The 20,681-nt window shown below is 39.2% G+C and overlaps 1 protein-coding gene across 4 annotated transcripts in view; it reads left to right on the forward strand.

Moving 5' to 3' along the window:
* Window positions 1-1,329: 1,329 nt before the first annotated feature.
* Window positions 1,330-20,681, forward strand: part of NARS2 (asparaginyl-tRNA synthetase 2, mitochondrial) — a 143,510-nt gene continuing 124,158 nt past the window's right edge. For 2 of the 4 annotated variants that reach the window (XR_009504603.1, XM_059930710.1), the window contains exons 1-5: window positions 1,330-1,794; window positions 4,759-4,868; window positions 5,376-5,496; window positions 7,477-7,617; window positions 13,338-13,418. Coding sequence is in view for 3 of the 4 variants with exons in the window: in XM_059930710.1 (XP_059786693.1) it covers window positions 1,654-1,794; window positions 4,759-4,868; window positions 5,376-5,496; window positions 7,477-7,617; window positions 13,338-13,418 (594 nt within the window). In the remaining variant the exon portion in view is untranslated. The remainder of the gene's footprint in view (window positions 1,795-4,758; window positions 4,869-5,375; window positions 5,497-7,476; window positions 7,618-13,337; window positions 13,419-20,681) is intronic. The other 2 variants (XM_059930711.1, XM_059930712.1) reach the window with 2 other exon arrangements.

Raw genomic sequence — 20,681 nt, forward strand, 5'->3', positions numbered from 1 at the left:
TTTTTTCTTTTAATTTATTTATTTTTGGCTGTGTTGGGTCTTCGTTTCTGTGCGAGGGCTTTCTCTCTAGCTGCGGTGAGCGGGGGCCACTCTTCATCGCGGTGCGCGGGCCTCTTATTATCGTGGCCTCTCTTGTTGCGGAGCACAGGCTCCAGACGCGCAGGCTCAGTAATTCTGGCTCACGGGCCTAGTTGCTCCGCGGCATGTGGGATCTTCCCAGACCAGGGCTCGAACCCGTGTCCCCTGCATTAGCAGGCAGAGTGTCAAGCACTGTGCCACCAGGGAAGCCCTACAATTCTCTGTTTTATTGCCAGTCTCCATGTCTAGACCATGAGTTTCTCGATGGAAGGGACAATGGTTTTATTTCCCACCTTGGAGAGACTGTATAGCATAACAGTTTAGTGGATGGAGCCAAGATTTCCAGGTTTAAATCTCACATTTGTAGCATGTATATTCTTGAGCAAGTCATTTAACATTTCTGTGCCTAAGTTCTCTTATCTGTAAAATGGGCATAATAATAGTGCAACTTTAAGTAACTAGCCCTTACTTCTTTCTTTTAATCAGATAGAAAACTAGTTCATGAGTATCAATGAGTTAGAGAATTTTTTGATACGTTTAAAAGGTGGTCTAATACATGAAAGGGTCATTGTTTCCAGGTCAAATAAACGCAGATAACTGTGTTGGAAAAGGAAAGAGAGAGGCTCAAAGATTCTGGCAGGCAATGCCCAGCAATTCCTCCACTCTCTCTCCAACAGCTTCACACTGTCATGCCTTCTCTGACTACCCCGTTCCAAGTCTTTTCACTTACTCTTACCTGTCAAAGGGTTACCTTCTGTAGCAAGCCATCTTTGGCATCCCACGCTTAGGCTGTGTCAGGGAACTGATCACCCTTTTATTCAATTGTCTGTTTAGATGTCTGATACCACCCAAACGTGACTTTAGCAGGGGCTCTGTTGTTTTTCTCTGTTGTCATAACTCCGAAAAGACTGATCCCCTCACGCTAATCCTCTCAACAATCAAGAGTCTCCTTCTGGTCCGCTTTCCTTCTGCATCAGTCACTCCTTGCCCTTCACTTTGCGTTCCTCAGCATCACTCGGAAGCTTTAGAAATGAAGACTCTCATACCTCGCCCCAAGTGGGTTACCTAGTTCCTTCAGCGCTAACCTCTACAACCCTAGCGTCTTAACTCCGCCCCATCTCAGCTCATGACCCCGCCCGTTCCTCCGCTTCACCGCCTCTTTAAATGGAGTCACAAGTACGCATGCTCCCTCTGCACTTCCTCGTAGCGTGATGACGTTAGCGTTGGCGTGGTGACGTAGGGGCTGGTGCCGCGCGTGTTTCAGCTAGGGGTCCGGGAGTGAGTTTAGAAGCTGCGCGGGGTTGTGGGGTGTCCCGGGAGTTCAAGGCGCGCGCTTTCTCTTTGGCGTTCGTCGCTGAACATCTTGTGTCCTTTCCGCCCTTTCGGGGAGGGGGAAAGCAGAGCTGCTTCACGAGCTGGGGCCCGTGAAGGAGAAGGGAGCCAGCGGGAGACTCTGGAGCGCCTGAGGGCAGGGCTGCGGCCCGGAAGAGGGGAGAAGAGAGGGTTCACCGTAGGCAGGGTCCGCGCGCGCTGGGATCAGGGCTGGTCCCGAGAAGGGCCTGGGGCGGCCGCGCTATGTTCGGGGCCCGGTGCCTGCTCCGAGCCCTGCGCTCCTGTTCCTCGGCTCCCTGCCCAAGGCACAAACCTTCAGCCAAACTGAGCGTGCGGGACGCTCTCGGGGCCCAGAACGCAAGTGGGGAGCGCGTTAAGGTCCAGGTAAGTGTATCGGAAGGGGGTGGGTTTGTCCTTTTCGTTGACTGATGTGGCACGTCCACGTCTAGGCTTGCCTTGTGCTGTCGGGTCGGACAGAACGACCGGCAGCGGAAAGTTAGAAAATGTAGGCAATCGTGTGCGTCCACGTTTTTCTCTTCTCATTGGTTACCGTCAGTTTTCCCTGAAAAGTGCTGGAACTTTGCTTTCATGATACAGGTTATTACCCCTAAACTTGTTAATCATACAGCAAAATGAACGAGCCCCTTTTCTTTTGTCCCTCATAACGCGTGTCCACAGTTATATAGCTCCTTGAGTGCAGGAACTACGTCTTATCCGTCTTGATAGTCACACATAGCTGGCAGTAAATATTTGTTCAACTAAACCATAACTTTTATTCAATTTTTAACCACCTCAGTGCCTAAAATGGGGCTTTGCATATAACTTATGTTAATAAATTAGGAGAACGAGTGGAGTGTAGCAGTTTGAAAGAGCTCTGGAGTCAAGCTGCCTCGGTTTAAATCTCTGACGCTTAGTAGCTTGTTAATTATGGGCATGTCACTTAACGTGTCTAAACCTCAGTTCCCTCTTATGAGAATGGAGATAATAGTCCCTATCTCACAGAGTCCTGAAGATTAGTTACAAAATATTTAGGACAGTGGCCCACCGTGAATAAATGTTAGTTGCTATCATTTATCTTGTTAATAATAATATTTGCAGCGGCTCCACACAGAAGGTACCTCCTTAAAGGAGCAGACCAAGCAAGGAGGTTTGACTTACTAGGTTGCTGAAACACACTGATGCAGTTATTTTTGCTGTCCTCACATATCCTTGATTTTTAGCAGTATGACCAATTTCCCCCTCTTTGCATTTCTTTGGGTTTCATATTCTTTCTATTATCCAAATCAAAACTTTCTTGCATTAATCTATTAATTCGACATACATTAATACCTTTGTGTGCTAGTCTAGAGAGGATTCAAAGATGAACAGAACCTACTCGCTAGGTTAGAGGCTTTCACTTTAGTTCTGTGCAGTCTAATTTAGAAGTATCTGAATTGAGTGGTACTGTAATTGTAAAATACACACTAATTTTGAACAGAAGAATGCAAACTATCTCAGTATTTTTAATATTGATTACATGTTGATATATATTTTGGGTTCAATAAAATATACTATTAAAATTAACCCATTTCTTTTTTATGTAACCACTAAAAAAGTAAAATTACGTATGTGGCTCACATTATATTTTTGTCAGACAGCCCTGGTCTGATGGCTAAGACAAGAAATGACAACAGTGTGATAAATATTAGTGGTATAAATAGAAAACTTTGAGAATACAGAGAGGGAAGTTCTTAACAGTGTGAGGAGGTCAAAGAAGACTTCTTGCATGAGGTGACATTTCAGCTGAGTCAGGAAGGATGTGTTCCTCAGGCACAGGAACCAGGGATAGGGTGGAAATATCATTTCAGAAGAGTTTGTTGACAGAACATGAACTTTGAACTGAGATCTGTGTTTGAATTCCACCTGTACTACTTGGTAACCTTGAGTATTTAGCAAGGTTGTCCTAACTTCTCTAAATATGTTTCATCTCTAAAGTGATAGTTCTTGTGAGGATTAAGTAGAAAAATATTTATAAAGAGCTTAGGACAGAAGCACATTAAACAGTGCTCCATAAATGTTAACTTTTACTAACAAGTAAAAAGCAAGGCATTGGTGCTTTGGATTGGGCATGCTCAAGTTATGAAGGGCCTTGTACGTGAGACTGAGGCAATTTACGCTTTACTCAGTGTAGCCCTGGAGAAAGATAAGCGCTTCCTAGTAGACTTGGGTTTAAATTCACGCTCTGCCATTTACTAGCAGTGTGCCCTCAGGCAAGTTATTTAACTTCTCTGAGCCTCAATTCCTCACTTGTAAAATGGGAATAATGATAATCCACATTGCTGTTGTGAGGAGGAGGTGAAACAGTATATGAAGAAGGTAGTAAAATGTTTGTCACATAGTAGATGTTCAGTACATGATAGATATTCTTCCACTGGAAAATATTCATGGATTTTCTACTGTGTGCCTGACAATAGCCTTCAATGCAACTAAAAATGTGATTCCTAAACCCACAAAATATTATGGACATGCAAATAAGTAATAGAAGGGCTTTAATAACAGTGTCTGTTAGGGTGTGGTGGGGATACAAAGAAAGTCAGGATCAGTACAGTTTTCCTAAGTAGGATCATCTCACTTTTCCCAAGCATGTTTGATGGTTAACTGAACACCATCAACTGTTTCACAGTTGTTCAGAGGCTGCTAGAATATTCTCTCTCAACCTCTATGCTAGTTAAATTTAACTAGCATAGAGGTTGTCATCTGTGAGAGAGCTGTTTTTAGTGTTCTACTTGAAGACATCTCATTTGTACTCATGCATACCTGTCATTTAAATTCAGTGTCTTTGAAAGTTCATGTGCTGCTTAATATGATCATAATAAGTTTCTTGAGAACTCTTTTAGTATGATACTTTGTAAAAAAGAAAACCCCATAAAGATGTTTCTAGTCTATAACTACGTAATCTCTCTTCTGGGAATTTGATATAAAAGGAGAAAGAAACCAAAGTATGTGCCCTGTTATGTGTAATGGTGGGGGAGAGGGCAGGGGCAGGAAGAAAACCTGGAATATTAGGGGGATTGGTTATGTGAATTAGGCTCATCAGCTTAACGGGATTTGCGACATCTTATTCAGAATGATGAGCTTTATTAACAAAACGACAACAACAAAAAAGGTGGAATGCCAAAGCTGTATTTCACTGTGATGAGGACCATATAAAATTATATATGCATGTCGGTAAACTAAAAGCAATTGATTTGTTCAGGCAGGATTATGAAGACTTTTTTTTTTTTTTTCATTTAGTCCTTTGTGTGTATGTGTAATGAAAATATAAAATGTTTGTATTTTAAACTCACATTTAGAAATATTTCTCATTAGGGATGGATTCGTTCAGTCCGATCCCAGAAGGAAGTCTTGTTCCTGCATGTCAATGACGGGTCATCTTTGGAAAGCCTTCAGGTTGTAGCAGATTCAAGCTTTGACAGTAGGTGAGTTTTTTTTGTTTGTTTTTAAGAGTACTTTGATTTTTTTTCATCTCCTCTGTTCCCCATTTCCCTATTCCAAGTGTTCATATTGCCCCCTCAGTGATCTTTCTAAACAAATCTGCTTTTCATAGCTTTGAGGCTCAAGTCCAAATACTTGGAATCAAGATCCTTTTCTCCTCTCTCTAACATCTTCACATGACAATATCCCCCGCCTATCCTTTGCTTCTCTCTCAACTATGTGCAGCTCTTAACCCAATTAAAGGTAAAATCTTCTATCATTAAATGGTTTAGGGACTTCCCTGGTGGTCCAGTGGTTAAGACTCCATGCTCCTAATGCAGGGGGCCCAGATTTGATCCCTGGTCAGGGAATTAGATCCCGCATGCTGCAACTAAGACCCGGTGCAGCCAAATAAATAAATAAGTAATAGTTTAATGTTCTGAGAGCAAGGTTGGTATTAATATGAGGGCTACATGTACGATCTTGTTTATGCTATTGTTTTGTTATTATAGAGAACTGGCCTTTGGGAGTTCTGTGGAAGTTCAAGGGCAGCTGGTAAAAAGTTTGTCCAAAAGGCAAAATGTGGAACTGAAGGCAGAAAAAATTGAAGTTGTTGGAAATTGTGATGCCAAGGTATGTGTCGTGACACGATTATGGAGGCCGTTAAGGCTTAATTTAAAACATTAGCCTTGTTTTAAGTGTGATTATTGGGAAGATGGCACTTGGAACATTTCGATTGTGACTTCCTAGATAATTGAAACAGGCTATAGACTGAGGAATGTAGAAAGAGTAGCAAAAAGTATTTATGTAGATGGCGGAGCCTTAGGAGTGAGAGCTAAGTGATAATACTCTGTGTATCTCTGTGGTGCCTGTCACTGTTGAGATTTGCCACTTTACAAGCATGCCTAGTCAGCTGCAGTGACAAAGACATACCAGGGCAAACCACATTCTTAGGAAAACTCTGCCTAGAAATTACTTTTGCATGATCTAGAACTGTACCATCTGGTGCAATAGCCACTAGCCACCCATGGCTATTTAATATTAAATCAATTAAAATTAAATTAAAAATTCAGTTCCTCAGTGACATTAGCCACATTTCAAGTGCTCAGTAGTCATATGCAGCTAGCAGCTACCGTACTGCATTGCACAGGTACAGATCATTTCCATTTATCACAGAAAATTCTGTTGGATGGTGCTAGAGTGTGGGGATACTTAGGCTGAACAAAGATAAGAAATTCTACATTAAGACATATTTATTCCTGTTTCTGCAAGGCTCTTCTGTTAGTAGCTTTTTATGTATAGCCTGATAAAGAGGTTAGAGGGAATAAAACCATAGATTATTAATCCAGTTTCTATTTGGAGAAAATGAGACCCAACCAGGTAAAATGACTTGCATTAGGTCATATTGCTGATTAGTGGCACAGCTGAAGTTTATGTGCTAGCCATTTTAACCCCCTGTGGTTTAGCTATACTCATCTTCAAATATTTAATGAACAAAAAATGAGTAATATAGGGAAATAGCATCATTTTAATTCAAATTCATTTTTAGTTCTTTTGGATAACTGAAATGTTAACCATTTTTATTTTTGCTTTTTTAGAGGGATGTTTGATTATTAAAAATTTGCCATGTGTTTTACTCTTCTTAAAATTGTTTTCCCTTGGTGGGTATTGATGCTTTCCACTACTCTTCCCCCTCATTTCAGTGTCATTTTTAAGTATTCAGCATTAGGGAATTCTGAACCTGCTGACAGTCCCCAGATTCCTATTAATGTGATCATATTGTCACTTTCATAGGTATGGGACCTATTTCTATATGACATAAATTAATGTGTGCACAAGGCCTAAAAGGAATAGACAGCTATGTTGGTAGCCTGTTTTAGAGTTCTTTTACTTAGCTTCTCTGTTATGTTTTTTATTGAAACTTTGGTTTTGGTCTGAAACTTTTATCCTATCTTCTCAATCTTGTAAAATGAGTGTGGGCAGGGAAATTTTTCTAGGTAGAGTCATAATTTCCTATAAAATTTTTATCAGTATACATTGCTCATCCAGATGACAGAAAGCTGTTGACCCTCACTCATGTTCTGAAACAGCAGCACATGTTGATAAATGGCGATAAATAGTGCTAATTGATTATGGGCGCTTGTGGGCTTTCAAGACATTTGGGCAATTTTAAAATTCAATACCAGCTGTTTGTATACAGCTGTAGAAAACAATGTTTAATATCTACAATATTCTAAACTCATGTGTGCCAAACAGTGGAGTGTTTTGGGTAACTATATCCTAATCTCTCTATTTGTAAGTAGTGATTGATAGCTAACGGATAGAAATCTGATAAATAACAGATGAGCCTTGGTGATAATAAGTAACTTTGCCCAAGGTTCCAAAGCTAATAAGTAGTAGAGCTGAATTTAAACCCACATCTTTCTGATTTCACTCACTGTTCTACTAACTTGTTAGAATTAATGTGGACCATATTCAGTTATGTTAAGAAATAAGGAACGAAAGCATCTTAATTTTATTCTAAAGCACTACTATTTAACAAATGCCCTGTAAACTGATTTTATAAAACTGTATTTCTTTTAGCTTCTAACTTGTTTTTCCTTTTATTGTCAGGCTTTCCCTTTTAAATATAAAGAGAGGCATCCTCTGGAGTATCTGAGACAATACCCTCACCTTAGGTGTAGGACTAATGTTCAGGGTTCTATACTGAGAGTTCGCAGTGAAGCCACAGCTGCTATCCATTCTTTCTTTAAGGTAAGGAGCTTTGCTTCTAGGTGCTCTTTCTTGTGAAGAAGTTGAATAATTGTAGTACTGGAGTATTATCCTGAAAGTTCTTCGGGTTATTTATTCCAGGTACCCTTTATTGTGTGGTACTTTTTTCTCTGGCTGATTTTAAATTTTCTGTTTATCACTGGTTTTGAGTAATTTGATTAATGTGTGCCTTGGCACAGTTTTCTTCATGTTTCGTGTGTTTGGAGTTCATGGAATTTCTTGAATCTATGCATTTTAATTTTCACCAAGTTTTTCAGTCATTATTTCATCAAATATTTTTTATGTTACCTCTCTCCTTGGGAGACTTCAGTTAACCATATATTAGGCCACTTGATGATATCCCGACAGCTCTCAGATGTTCTTTTCTTTTTAAAAAATCTTTTTTTTCCAGTATGTTTCTTTTGGATAGTTTGTATTACTATGTCTTCATGCTTACCGATCTTTTCTTCTGCAGTGCCTAATTTGTTATTCCTATCCAGTGCATTTTTCACCCCATATCTAAGTGAAAGGCTTCATATCTAAGTGTTTGATTTGGGCCTTTTTTTTTTAGTGTCTTCCATGTCTCTACTTAACTTTTTTGAACATATACAATACAGTTTTAGTTAAAACTGTACAGTTTTCATAGCTGTTTAGTAACTTTTTGCATCCTTCTAATGTGTCAGCTATAAGTCAGTTTTGATTGATTGATTAGTCTCTTCATTATGGATTATGTTTTCCTGCTTCTTCGTATATCTGCTAATCTTTGATTAGGTGCCAGACCTTGTGAATTTTACCTTGTTGGGTGCTGGATATTTATAAAGCTTCTTAAGCTTTGTTTTGGTATGTAGTTAAATTACTGGAAGGGTCTTGCTTTTATGATTTGTTAAGTAAATCTGGAGCGGTGCTCAGTCTGGGTCTAATTATTCCCCACTACTGAGGCAAAGCCTTCCTGAGTATTCTACCTAGTGCCTTGTGAATTACAAGATTTTCCAGCCTGGTTTGTGGGAGCAGGCATTGTTTCCAGCCGCATATGAGCACCAGGCACTGTTTCCTCTAATCGTTGTGGATGGTTCTTTCCCTGGCCTTGGATAGTTTCCTCACTTGCATGTGCTGATCATTCCTCCACCTAATACTCCAGGGTGACTCCCTGTACCTCTCTGGAGTTGTTGGACAGCTCTCTGCTCTCTGGTACTCTGTCCTGTCAGTTCTAGCCACTTTGGTCTCCTCAACTCAGGGAGTCTGCTGGGCTCCACTTTATTTCTCCCTTCTTCCTGCTGTGGCCTGGAAAATCTCAAGGTAGTAATCTGGGCTGCTGGTAGGGTTCACTGTGTTTGTTTCCTATCTCTCAGGGATCACTCTCCTTTGTTGTCTGATATCCAGTGTCTTGAAAACCATCATTTCATGTGGTTTGCTTGTGGATGCTTTTGTTTTGTTTTTGGTTTTTTTTGTTGTTTCAAATGGGAGGGTAAATCTAGTTCCTATTTCTACATCTTGGTCACAGACATTTTATATACAGTAAGCACTAATTTAAAAAAATTATTGGTGTTGATCAAGTAGATTGATCTAATGCCTAAAGACATTTTGTCTCATTTAGCTTTGCTTTTCAGCCATTTCCCCCAACCTGGCAAAGCCACAGTGGAATGTAAGTTGGTAGGTTGATGAGGTGAAGGGACCCTCCTTCCATGTGTTGGATGGAAGGGCTCCAAAAGCAAGAGTGACCCAATGGATAAAGTTCAGTATTATTCCATGTAGTTTTGGAACTCTTCCTAATCCACTTCTCCAAATCCAGCTCACTTGCAAAGATTGTCTGACAGCGTACCCTTCCCTTGGACGGCATCCAAATTCATGCAGGCCCAGCCCTGCCATAGCACACGAAGAAAGTTCTTGCTCTTTGAAAAGCTCCTTAAGAGGTAATTTTTGGAGTGACAGCTAAAGAACATCATGACTTTAAAGCGTAAGAATAAACAAAGGAAAATAAATCATATTATACAGTGTCATCCCATTATAGTGTGAAAGGGTGTGTTTACATATGCTCTCATAAACTTTCTTATGCATCTTCCATATGGCTTTTCTCTTTTTTTTTTTTTTAATAAATTTATTTATTTTATTTATTTATTTTTGGCTGTGTTGGGTCTTCGTTGCTGCCCACGGGCTTTCTCTAGTTGTGGTGAGCAGGGGGCTACTCTTCATTGCGGTGTGCGGGCTTCTCATTGCAGTGACTTCTCCTGTTGCAGAGCACGGGCTCTAGGCATGTGGGCTTCTGTAGTTGTGGCTCAAGGGCTCTAGAGCGCAGGCTCAGTAGTTGTGGCGCATGGGCTTAGTTGCACCGCGGCACGTGGGATCTTCCTGGACTTGAACCCGTGTCCCCTGCATTGGCAGGTGGACTCTTTGCCACTGCGCCACCAGGGAAGTCCCATCCATATGGCTTTTCAATAGTGCTTGAACCATACAAACAGAAAATTTGTTCAGATGTAAAAATCTTTTTTCCCTATATGGCTTTAACAGCTGATAAAGTCAGTGGATCTGCTTTAATTCTGAAAGTTTTATGGATTTCTGGCCAGTAGGTGGTGGTATTGGCAATCCATTAACAAGTGGGCTTTACCTAATTTATACATTTCTTATTACTTGAAGTTTTCACAGGTATGTAAATAATTTTAAAATAATAATAAAAAAAACTAGAAAACTCTGAAATCAAAGAATAAGCAAAATAAAGTAAAATTTAAAAAACACTTTAGGTGGTTGAAAATAATGAATTTTAGCACTGTTGGTGATGGTTATAAAGGTAGGTACTTTTGAGTCTTATAAATTCACTTCTTAATTGTAAAGCTCTGGAAAATATAATCCTGATACCTCCTTCTAAAATGTTACCCACTTGTGTATGTGACAGGATTGAATTGTTTAAAGAAATCATGGGAGTACTATAGGACATATTAAATATTAGTTATATATTATCCTATATTTGGTACTGTTTCTATGTTTGTTACTTTAGGCTCCCTAAAAGATGTTAAGAACTAAAATGTAAAATTTTCAAAAATTTCAGACCTTGAAATATAGGGAAAAAGAAACTTGAGCACAAACCTTTTAGTTAGGATACTTTAAGGATCTAGAGTTTTTTTGGTTTGAGTATCAAAAATGTGTAGTGTATAACTTGCTTTGCTTATAAAATTGACACATTTGCTGAGTACTAAAACATGACTATCTAGAATCCTCAAAAAATGAGTTATTTACAAGAGCTGAGTTTCTCAAATAATCGGATTATCTTTTAGGCGCCATTTTTTTCCTAATTTCCAGTGGAAGTTATCCTAAAATGTATTACATACTTCCCTGGCTTCCTGAAGTGAGCCAACAGAAAAGAGTTTGCCCTTTCTTGGTGAGTTGAGGTTCTTCCTCTGAGTATCAGATTGTTCTCTTCTCAGTATGGCAGTGCCTTCAAAGCCTGTCACGGTGAGGGGTGTTCTTTGACCCTGCGTTGAATGACCCTAGACTGCTGTGCCTTTGAGTTCCTGTGACTGCTTTTTATGGGGTGTTTTTTTGGTTTTTGTTTTGTTTTTTCGGTCTCCTCTTGCTGTCACTTTTTGTCGCCAGTGGTGTGTCTGTGGCTAGCAATTGCTGTCAAGTTTCTTTTTTGTTGAGTCTGATTAAATAATATTTATTTTGTGTGTGTTAAAGAAAAATATAGTCCATGACTCTTTGAGTGATGTGTATGGGCCTTAGTACAAGAATTTGGTAATTTTCAGATACTCATTCATTGCCTTATAAATATCTGGTTATAGCAATGTGTATCTATCAAAATACTTAGATATTTAGAGGTGATGGGTGGGATCTGAATAATTGGGCCAAAATTTTTGACCCCTTCTCTGGCCTTCATCTCTCTCATTAGGAACCCCTTTGCTGTGGGATAGGATAAGTACCTGACACTGGAACCCCACTGGAGGCAGCCACTGAGAGTACTCCTGCTATTTAGTTTCCTACTTCTCTATCCACTTTCTCTTTTGTGGACTTTGTTCTCGTCTTTCTTGTTCCTTTGTACCCTCTCCTGTATAACTTTTGGTGGTAATGATATAGACTTTGATATGATAAGCCTTGCTAGCACTGTTAAGGCTTAAAAAGCCGACGATGCCTTTTGAAAGGTTTAGCATTATTTGAGAATTGAGAATAATTCCCACTATTTGAGTGATTTAAAAAAAAAAAATCCCATACAGTTATTTTCATAAGATTTACAGCATTGTTCCTTGTGGCAGTTGACCAGTTCTAACTTAAGCAATTATATTTAGCCGTTAAATTTTCTCCTCCCTCTCGCCACCCTTGTTTCCTTTGGATTTTTCACTTCCTTTCTTTGTTTACTGCACTCATGCTCATAGTTGCCTTATGTGGAATAAGTGATTCATGTCCATAATTCTTGGCTTCTAGGAGATAAAAATTTTATGCAGTAATGTTATTGATTCTGTTTCATTTGTTCTCTATAATGTGCTCTGTGCAGCACCTCTCCACATGTTGTTCCCAGATTAAGTACATATTTGAACACTTCCTGAGACTCCTAATTTATAGCTTGAAAATTTAATCAGTCTACATCATAAGGCAGGTTGTTGGCTGGATACTTTGTATCATAGCCAGAATACTTGAATTCAACCTTTTTAGGAAGGAAGGGGCAAATTTGGGAGGCCCCTGGAAATGCACTGACATATTTTACATTCCACCAGTAAGTACTGGCAGAATTTAGCAGAGATTAGATGGACATATATGAACTTACTGTATTGATGTCAAGAACAAAATGTTTACATTGAACACATACTCTTCTGCCTTTGCAGCATAAATTCACTTTAGCTGGCTCCACCCCCACCCTGCAGCATTTATGCTGTCTGTAACCTTTCGCCTACATCCATAGTCAAAGTGAAAGAAGCATAACCTTGAAGTTGCTGGGTTATTTCATTTTTACTAGCAACAGCTTTTGTGGTTCACTAATGGAAATAGTCTCAGACTTTAGAGCAGAAGAATTGCCGTTGGGTGCCTTAGTAATGGATGGATTTGCTGCTCACAATCTTCCTTGAGGCAAAGGAAGTGCACTGCCTGTGCCATGTGCGGTGCACTGTGCCGTCAATTTAATGACAGACTTCCTAAAAATCATTCCTGCCTTTTTGCTGTTTATTTCTTCGGTCTCCGATTGTCAACCTTAATTTGTCTCGTTTTTGGTGGTTTGTTACAATTGAGGGTCTCATTCCAAAATAACAACTTAATATTGATCACTTTTATTCCCTTAGCAATGTGGGCAACATCATTATGCATTAGCCCTGAGTGAGTGTGCGTGTGTGTGCGTGTGTGCGTGCGTGTGTGTGTGTGTGAGTTAAATCACTATCAGTATGTTGGAAAAGTGGGAAGAAGAAATGGCACCAGAGAGAGATCCTGAGCACCTAGGTTCCAGTCCCGGCTCTGACACTGACTAGTTGTATGACTTTGGCCTCTCATTAAATCTCTCTGGGCCTCAATTTCCTTGTCTTTCCAGTGAGGAGATTGGACTAGATATTGTCTAAGTCAGTTCTGATTTAATATTCTTTGTGCCTAGTAAACTCTCCATTTGATATTTTAATAGTTTTATTTTGGGGATTAAGGAGGGATTTGATATGGCATTCTTTTAGTGCTATTTGAATCATATAATGAAGTGTATGTTCTTGGAAGTGTTTCACATACAAATATGCTGAGAAAAGTGGTTTCTCTTTTTCTTCCAGGACAGTGGTTTTGTGCATATTCATACTCCAGTAATCACATCCAATGACTGTGAGGGGGCTGGAGAACTTTTTCAAGTTAAAGTAAGCTGTGCTTCCCATCTTGGGGGATATATTGCTCTCTGATATTTTTCATTTGAGGGTTTGCTTTAAATTTAATGAGAGTTATGTGGCTAGAACATGAAATTTTGTTGATAATAATCCTTAAAATACGTGTGTAGAAAATTCAGACTTCTCTAATTTTCTGTCCAACCAGCTGTATTACCTACATTGTGACTGAAAGGAGTGGATTTTTAATTTAGTACTCTATTTGCCTTTTTTATAACTGTGAATTGGTGAACTAGAGAAATTTGAAGAAATTAATAAAAATTATAAGGTATCTTTTCTGCAAATTCAACCCCCAAGTAATATCTTTGGGTGTAACTCTTATTTTAAGAGATGAACTAAAATAGAAAAGTATACATGTGAATATTTTCTTTTTCAGAGTCTTTAGAAAATATATTTTTCATAAGAAATTATTTAGTCTGTATACCTCATGAAGGCTTTTATCTTAATTCTTTGTTTAGCAATTATTTTTTGAGCTCCTACTATGTGCCACATATTGTCAGCCTGCTCTTGTTGCAGGAAATTTAAAAGTTACCAGTTTTTCTTATATGTAGGCAATTGAAAGCCTTTCATTTACCAATTAGACAGCCTGTTTAAAATCATTGGCCAGTAGCATAATAATGTACAAAGAGAAATGTATGTTGATGAGTGGTGCTTTTTGTATTTCTTTCATTTATTTACTGATTTCTATATCTCTGAGAAATCAAAATTCTTTATATATTTGGGTGATTCCATCAAATGACAAGACCTGTACAAAACTACTCTCTCTGGTTCAATATATTCTGACTCTTGGTAATGATGCTTTCTCTTCATATTATTGAACAGCATATTCACTGGGAGAAGTTATCCTGATGTGTCAACGTCATTATTCAAAATAATAATCAAATGCTGTCTTTCTTCATATGTGGTTTGAAGAAATCTAGATGATAGCCTTCTGCAAAAAGCAGAATAAAAATGCTTGGTTGAGCATTTAAAGTAGGAATGTAAGCATCTGTATATGAGTTCAAAGAAGGCAGCAGATGATAAAATAACAATATGTAAATTGTAGAAAACATTCTCTTCTAGCCATTTATGTTGTTAATTTTGTCTTTGCACCTTAATAGTCATCTGAATATTGAAGTGAAGAGGAATTACCCACCTTAAATACATTTCATGATCCCTTAATCTAAACCACCAAATATTAAAAAGTAAATGGGGCTTCCCTGGTGGCACAGTGGTTGAGAGTCTGCCTGCCAATGCGGGGGACACGGGTTCGAGCCCTGGTCTGGGAGGATCCCACATGCCGTGGAGCAACTAGGCCTGTGAGCCACAACTACTGAGCCTGCGCGTCTGGAGCCTGTGCTCCGCAACAAGAGAGGCTGCGATAGTGAGAGGCCCGCACACTGCGATGAAGAGTGGCCCCCGCTCGCCGCAACTAGAGAAAGCTCTCACACAGAAATGAAGACCCAACACAGCCAAAATTAAATAAATAAATAAGTAAATTTAAAAATAAATGAATAAATAAATAAAATAAATGGCTGTTGTTTAAAAAAAAAAAGTAAATGATAGGGAAGGAAATGTATAATCTAAAGGAGTTTTTACAAATATGAAGGGAATTATTAAAGAGACCCAAGTTAAACAAGTAAAATAAATCTGTAACAAACTTACATAATTATAAATTTGGAGCTAACTGCTTTACCACCAGAGAAATCCCCTAAGCTAGTCTGAATGATTACAATATGTGCATTTTGGACTCTAAACAACACAAGGTAAATTACCAAATAAGAATAAATACACAGAAAGGAGGAAGATGTATTTCTTTTTTTTTTAAATCGGGGCTTTTTAAATTTTATTTATTTATTTTTGGCTGCATTGGGTCTAAGTTACTGTGCACAGGCTTTCTCTAGTTGCAGCGAGTGGGGGCTACTCATTGCAGTGGCTTCTCTTGCTGTGGAGCATGGGCTCTAGGCGCGCGGGCTTCAGTAGCTGTGGTACGTGGGCTGAGTAGTTGTGACTCGCAGGCTCTAGAGCACAGGCTCAGTAGTTATGGCACATGGGCTTAGCTGCTCCGCGGCATGTGGGATCTTCCTGGACCAGGGCTCAAACCTGTGTCCCCTGCATTGGTAGGCGGATTCTTAACCATTTTGCCACGAGGGAAGTCCGAAAATGTATTTCTGAAGCTAAACAAATGAGAAGTGTTCTATGTTCATAGTACTCCAGGGCCAGGTTGAGGAATTTTATGTAGTGGAATTAGGCTTTGTCTATTCAGAGTGTCAGAAAGGTGCTCTTGAATTCATTGATACTAGGCTCCTGCATTCAGGGTCTAGCACAGGTTTCAGCAGTCTGTGGCTTTTGTTTTATTAGCCTGCTGCCTTTGTTGCTTTCAGCAGTTCAGCTCCTAAGATTTGTCTTCTGTCTGCCAACACACTCTCCTTTGAAAGCAATGCTCCTTCTTATTCCCACCTCACACATCTCTACACTTCCAAGCTTCATTGTGTGGATTTCTTCCTGACTGCATGTAGAGGCATAGGGGTTTGAGTCTTGGCACCCCACTGTTAGGAGGAAGTGAAGTGTCACATCTAAATCCTTGCTTCTCTTAATAGTGCTCTTTTTTGCTCTGATAACAATGAAGTCCAGTAACTACTTAAAGATAAGGATGCCTGGTACATACTCAGGTTTGAGGACAGCAGTAAGATGCCACCTTGAAGTGCACAGTAAGAACATAATGCACTGTCGAGAAGTAAATGCATGTCCCATCATTTTAGTTTTCTTTTTCCTCATTCCCATTTCCTGCTTTTAAGATTTCAGATATTTGCTAAGGTTTGGGCACTCCTGAATACACATGTAGGGAGTTGCATTCAAAGCATTAATTTGTTATTCAGCAGACCTTTGGTACCATCTGTGTTCAAGATGCTGTGCTAACTGTTAAGGGGATATAAAGATGTAGTCAGGGTTCTGGTTGGTGAAGCTGGTGAGTTGGCAGGGCATAAGAGAGGAAGGAGCATGCTTTTCATTCACTGTTGATGTTACTTATCCTACAATATTCTTTGGTTATACACCTTTTCCTCTTTGTCTTAGAGCCCTAGCTGAGTTCCCACAATTATGTTTGATCTTTACGATTCTGGAGTAACTAGTTTGTCTCTGAGAAGATAAAAGAGATTAAAGGCAAGAATTAGGGATTGTGGCAAAATCTAGACATTGATAGGAAATAAGGTGAAACTGCTTTATGTATATATCTGAGGTTACAGTGTTAAAAGTTATAAGTGGTATGAAATCTAGAGGGTAATTAGGTCCGTGAGGATTGACTTGGTCAGAAACATCTTCAAAATAAGTATGTGACTTAACTGTACCCTAGGGAGAGTACTTCAGGTAGGGGAAGAAGTGAGCAGAGTCAAGTAATTAAAATGAGTGTGGGGTTTTCACTGGATGCCGGATGGACAGATTAGAAGGTTTATGTTGGTGAATCATAAAAAGTAAAGTTGGGGTGTATAGGAATGAGAAAATGGAGCAGGTTTTTTAAAAACAACTTTATTTTTTTTTAAATTAATTTATTTATTTTTGGGTGTGTTGGGTCTTCGTTTCTGCGCGAGGGCCCTCTCTAGTTGGGGCAAGCGGGGGCCACTCTTCATCGCGGTGCGCAGGCCTCTCACCATCGCGGCCCCTTCCGCTGTGGAGCACAGGCTCCAGACGCGCAGGCTCAGTAATTGTGGCTCACGGGCTTAGTTGCTCCGCGGCATGTGGGATCTTCCCAGACCAGGGCCCGAACCCGCGTCCCCTGCATTAGCAGGCAGACTCCCAACCACTGCGCCACCAGGGAAGCCCCCAAAACAACTTTATTGAGAAAAATTTTACATACCATAAAAATCAGTCACTTAAAGTATACTCTTCCATGGTTTTTAGTATATTCACAGAGTTGTGCAAGCATCACCACAATCTGAGAGCATTATATCACCCCAAAGTGAAACCCAGTGCCCATTACCAATCCCTTCCTGTTTCCACCCCGAGTTCTAGGTAACCACTAAATTGCTCTCTATAGATTTGCCTCTTCTGGAATATTTCACATAAATGCAGTCATACAACATATGGCCTTTTGTGTCAGGCTTCTTTCATTTAGCACAACGTTTTTGAGGTTCATACATGTTGTACCATGTATCAGTACTTCATTCCTTTTATATCCAACTAGTATTCTATTGTATAGATATCCAACGTTTTATTTATCCATTTAGCAGTTGATGGATGTTTGGATTATTTCTACCTTTTGGCTATTATGATTAATGCTACTGTCAACATTTATGAAATCATTTGGATGAGTATATGATATCATTTCTCTTGAGTGGAATTGCTGGGTCACATGGTAGCTTTATGTTTAGTATTTTGAGAAACCACCAAACCATTTTCCAAAGTGGCTGCATCACTTTACATTCCCAACAGCAGTGTATGAAGGTTCCAATTTCTCCCCATTATCGCCAACATTTATTGTTGCTCTTCATTTTTTTTTTTAACATCTTTATTGGAGTATAGTTGCTTTCCAATGGTGTATTAGTTTCTGCTTTATAGCAAAGTGAATGAGCCATACATATACATATATCGCCATGTCTCCTCCCTCTTGCGTCTCCCTCCCACCCTCCCTATCCCACCCCTCTAGGTGGTCACAAAGCACTGAGCTGATCTCCCTGTGCTATGTGGCTGCTTCCCCAAGCTATCTTTGTCCCAGCTTACCCTTCCCCCTCCCCGTGTCCTCAAGTCCATTTTCTGCCTCTGCATCTTTATTCCTGTCCTGCCCCTAGGTTCTTCAGAACCCCCCCCCTTTTTTTTTTTTTTTTTAGATTCCATATATATGTGTTAGCGTACGGTATTTGTTTTTCTCTTTCTGACTTAAGTTCACTCTGTGTGACATTCTCTAGGTCCATCCACCTCACTACAAATAACTCAATTTCGTTTCTTTTTATGGCTGAGTAATATTCCATTTGTATATATGTGCCACATCTTCTTTATCCATTCATCTGTTGATGGACACTTAGGTTGCTTCCATGTTCTGGCTATTGTAAATAGAGTTACAGTGAACATTGTGGTACATGACTCTTTTTGAATTATGGTTTTCTCAGGGTATATGGCCAGTAAGTAGTGAGATTGCTGAGTTGTATGGTAGTTCTATTTTTAGTTTTTTAAGGAACCGCCATACTGTTCTCCATAGTGGCTGTATCAATTTACATTCCCACCAACAGTACAGGAGGGTTCCCTTTTCTCCACACCCTCTCCAGCATTTATTGTTTGTAGATTTTTTGATGATGACCATTCTGACCAGTGTGAGGTAATACCTCATTGTAGTTTTGATTTGCATTTCTCTACTGATTAATGATGTTGAGCATTCTTTCATGTGTTTGTTGGCAATCTGTATATCTTCTTTGGAGAAATGTCTGTTTAGGTCTTCTGCCCATTTTTGGATTGGGTTGTTTGTTTTTTTGATATTGAGCTGCATGAGCTGCTTGTAAATTTTGGAGATTAATCTTTTGTCAGTTGCTTCATCTGCAAATAATTTCTCCCATTCTGAGGGTTGTCTTTTCGTCTTGTTTATGGTTTCCTTTGCTGTGCAAAAGCTTTTAAGTTTCATTAGGTCCCATTTGTTTATTTTTGTTTTTATTTCCATTTCTCTAGGAGGTGGGTCAAAAAGGATCTTGCTGTGATTTATGTCATAGAGTGTTCTGCCTATGTTTTCCTCTAAGAGTTTGATAGTGTCTGGCCTTACATTTAGGTCTTTAATCCATTTTGAGTTTATTTTTGTGTATGGTGTTAGGGAGTGTTGTAATTTCATTCTTTTACATGTAGCTGTCCAGTTTTCCCAGCATCACTTATTGAAGAGGCTGTCTTTTCTCCATTGTATATTCTTGCCTCCTTTATCAAAAATAAGGTGACCATATGTGCGTGGGTTTATCTCTGGGCTTTCTATCCTGTTCCATTGGTCTGTATTTCTGTTTTTGTGCCAGTACCATATTGTCTTGATTACTGTAGCTTCATAGTGTAGTCTGAAGTCCGGTGGCCTGATTCCTCCAGCTCCATTTTTCTTTCTCAAGATTGCTTTGGCTATTCAGGGTCTTTTCTGTTTCCGTACAAATTGTGAAATTTTTTATTCTAGTTCTGTGAAAAATGCCATTGGTAGTTTGATAGGGATTGCATTGAATCTGTAGATTGCTTTGGGTAGTATAGTCATTTTCACAATGTTGATTCTTCCAATCCAAGAACATGGTATATCTCTCCATCTGTTGGTATCATCTTTAATTTCTTTCATCAGTGTCTTATAGTTCTCTGCATACAGGTCTTTTGTCTCCCTAGGTAGGTTTATTCCTAGATATTTTATTCTTTTTGTTGCAATGGTAAATGGGAGTGTTTCCTTAATTTCTCTTTCAGATTTTTCATCATTAGTGTATAGGAATGCAAGAGATTTCTGTGCATTAATTTTGTATCCTGCTACTTTACCAAATTCATTGATTAGCTCTAGTAGTTTTCTGGTAGAGTCTTTAGGACTCTCTATGTATAGTATCATGTCATCTGCAAACAGTGACAGCTTTACTTCTTCTTTTCCGATTTGGATTCCTTTTATTTCTTTTTCTTCTCTGATTGCTGTGGCTAAAACTTCCAAAACTATGTTGAATAATAGTGGTGAGAGTGGGCAACCTTGTCTTGTTCCTGATCTTAATGGAAATGGTTTCAGTTTTTCACCACTGAGAACGATGTTGGCTGTGGGTTTGTCATATATGACCTTTATTATGTTGAAGCAGGTTCCCTCTATGCCCACTTTTGGAGGGTATTTTTGAAAAATTGGTGTTGAATTTTGTCGAAAGCTTTCTCTGCATCTATTGAGATGATCATATGGTTTTTATCCTTCAGTTTGTTAATATGGTGTATCACATGGATTGATTTGCGTATATTGAAGAATCCTTGCATCCCTGGGATAAATGCCACTTGATCATGGTGTATGATCCTTTTAATGTGCTGTTGGATTCTGTTTCCTAGTATTTTGTTGAGGATTTTTTTATGTATGATATTGGCCTGTAGTTTTCTTTCTTTGTGACATCTTTGTCTGGTTTTAGTATCAGGGTGATGGTGGTCTCGTAGAATGAGTTTGGGTGTGTTCCTCCCTCTGCTATATTTTGGAAGAGTTTGAGAAGGATAGGTGTTAGCTCTTCTCTAAATGTTTGATAGAATTTGCCTGTGAAGCCATCTGGTCCTGGGTTTCTGTTTGTTGGAAGATTTTTTATCACAGTC

The sequence above is a fragment of the Balaenoptera ricei genome, chromosome 8 (assembly GCF_028023285.1).
Source record: "Balaenoptera ricei isolate mBalRic1 chromosome 8, mBalRic1.hap2, whole genome shotgun sequence".
Classification (NCBI taxonomy): domain Eukaryota; kingdom Metazoa; phylum Chordata; class Mammalia; order Artiodactyla; family Balaenopteridae; genus Balaenoptera; species Balaenoptera ricei.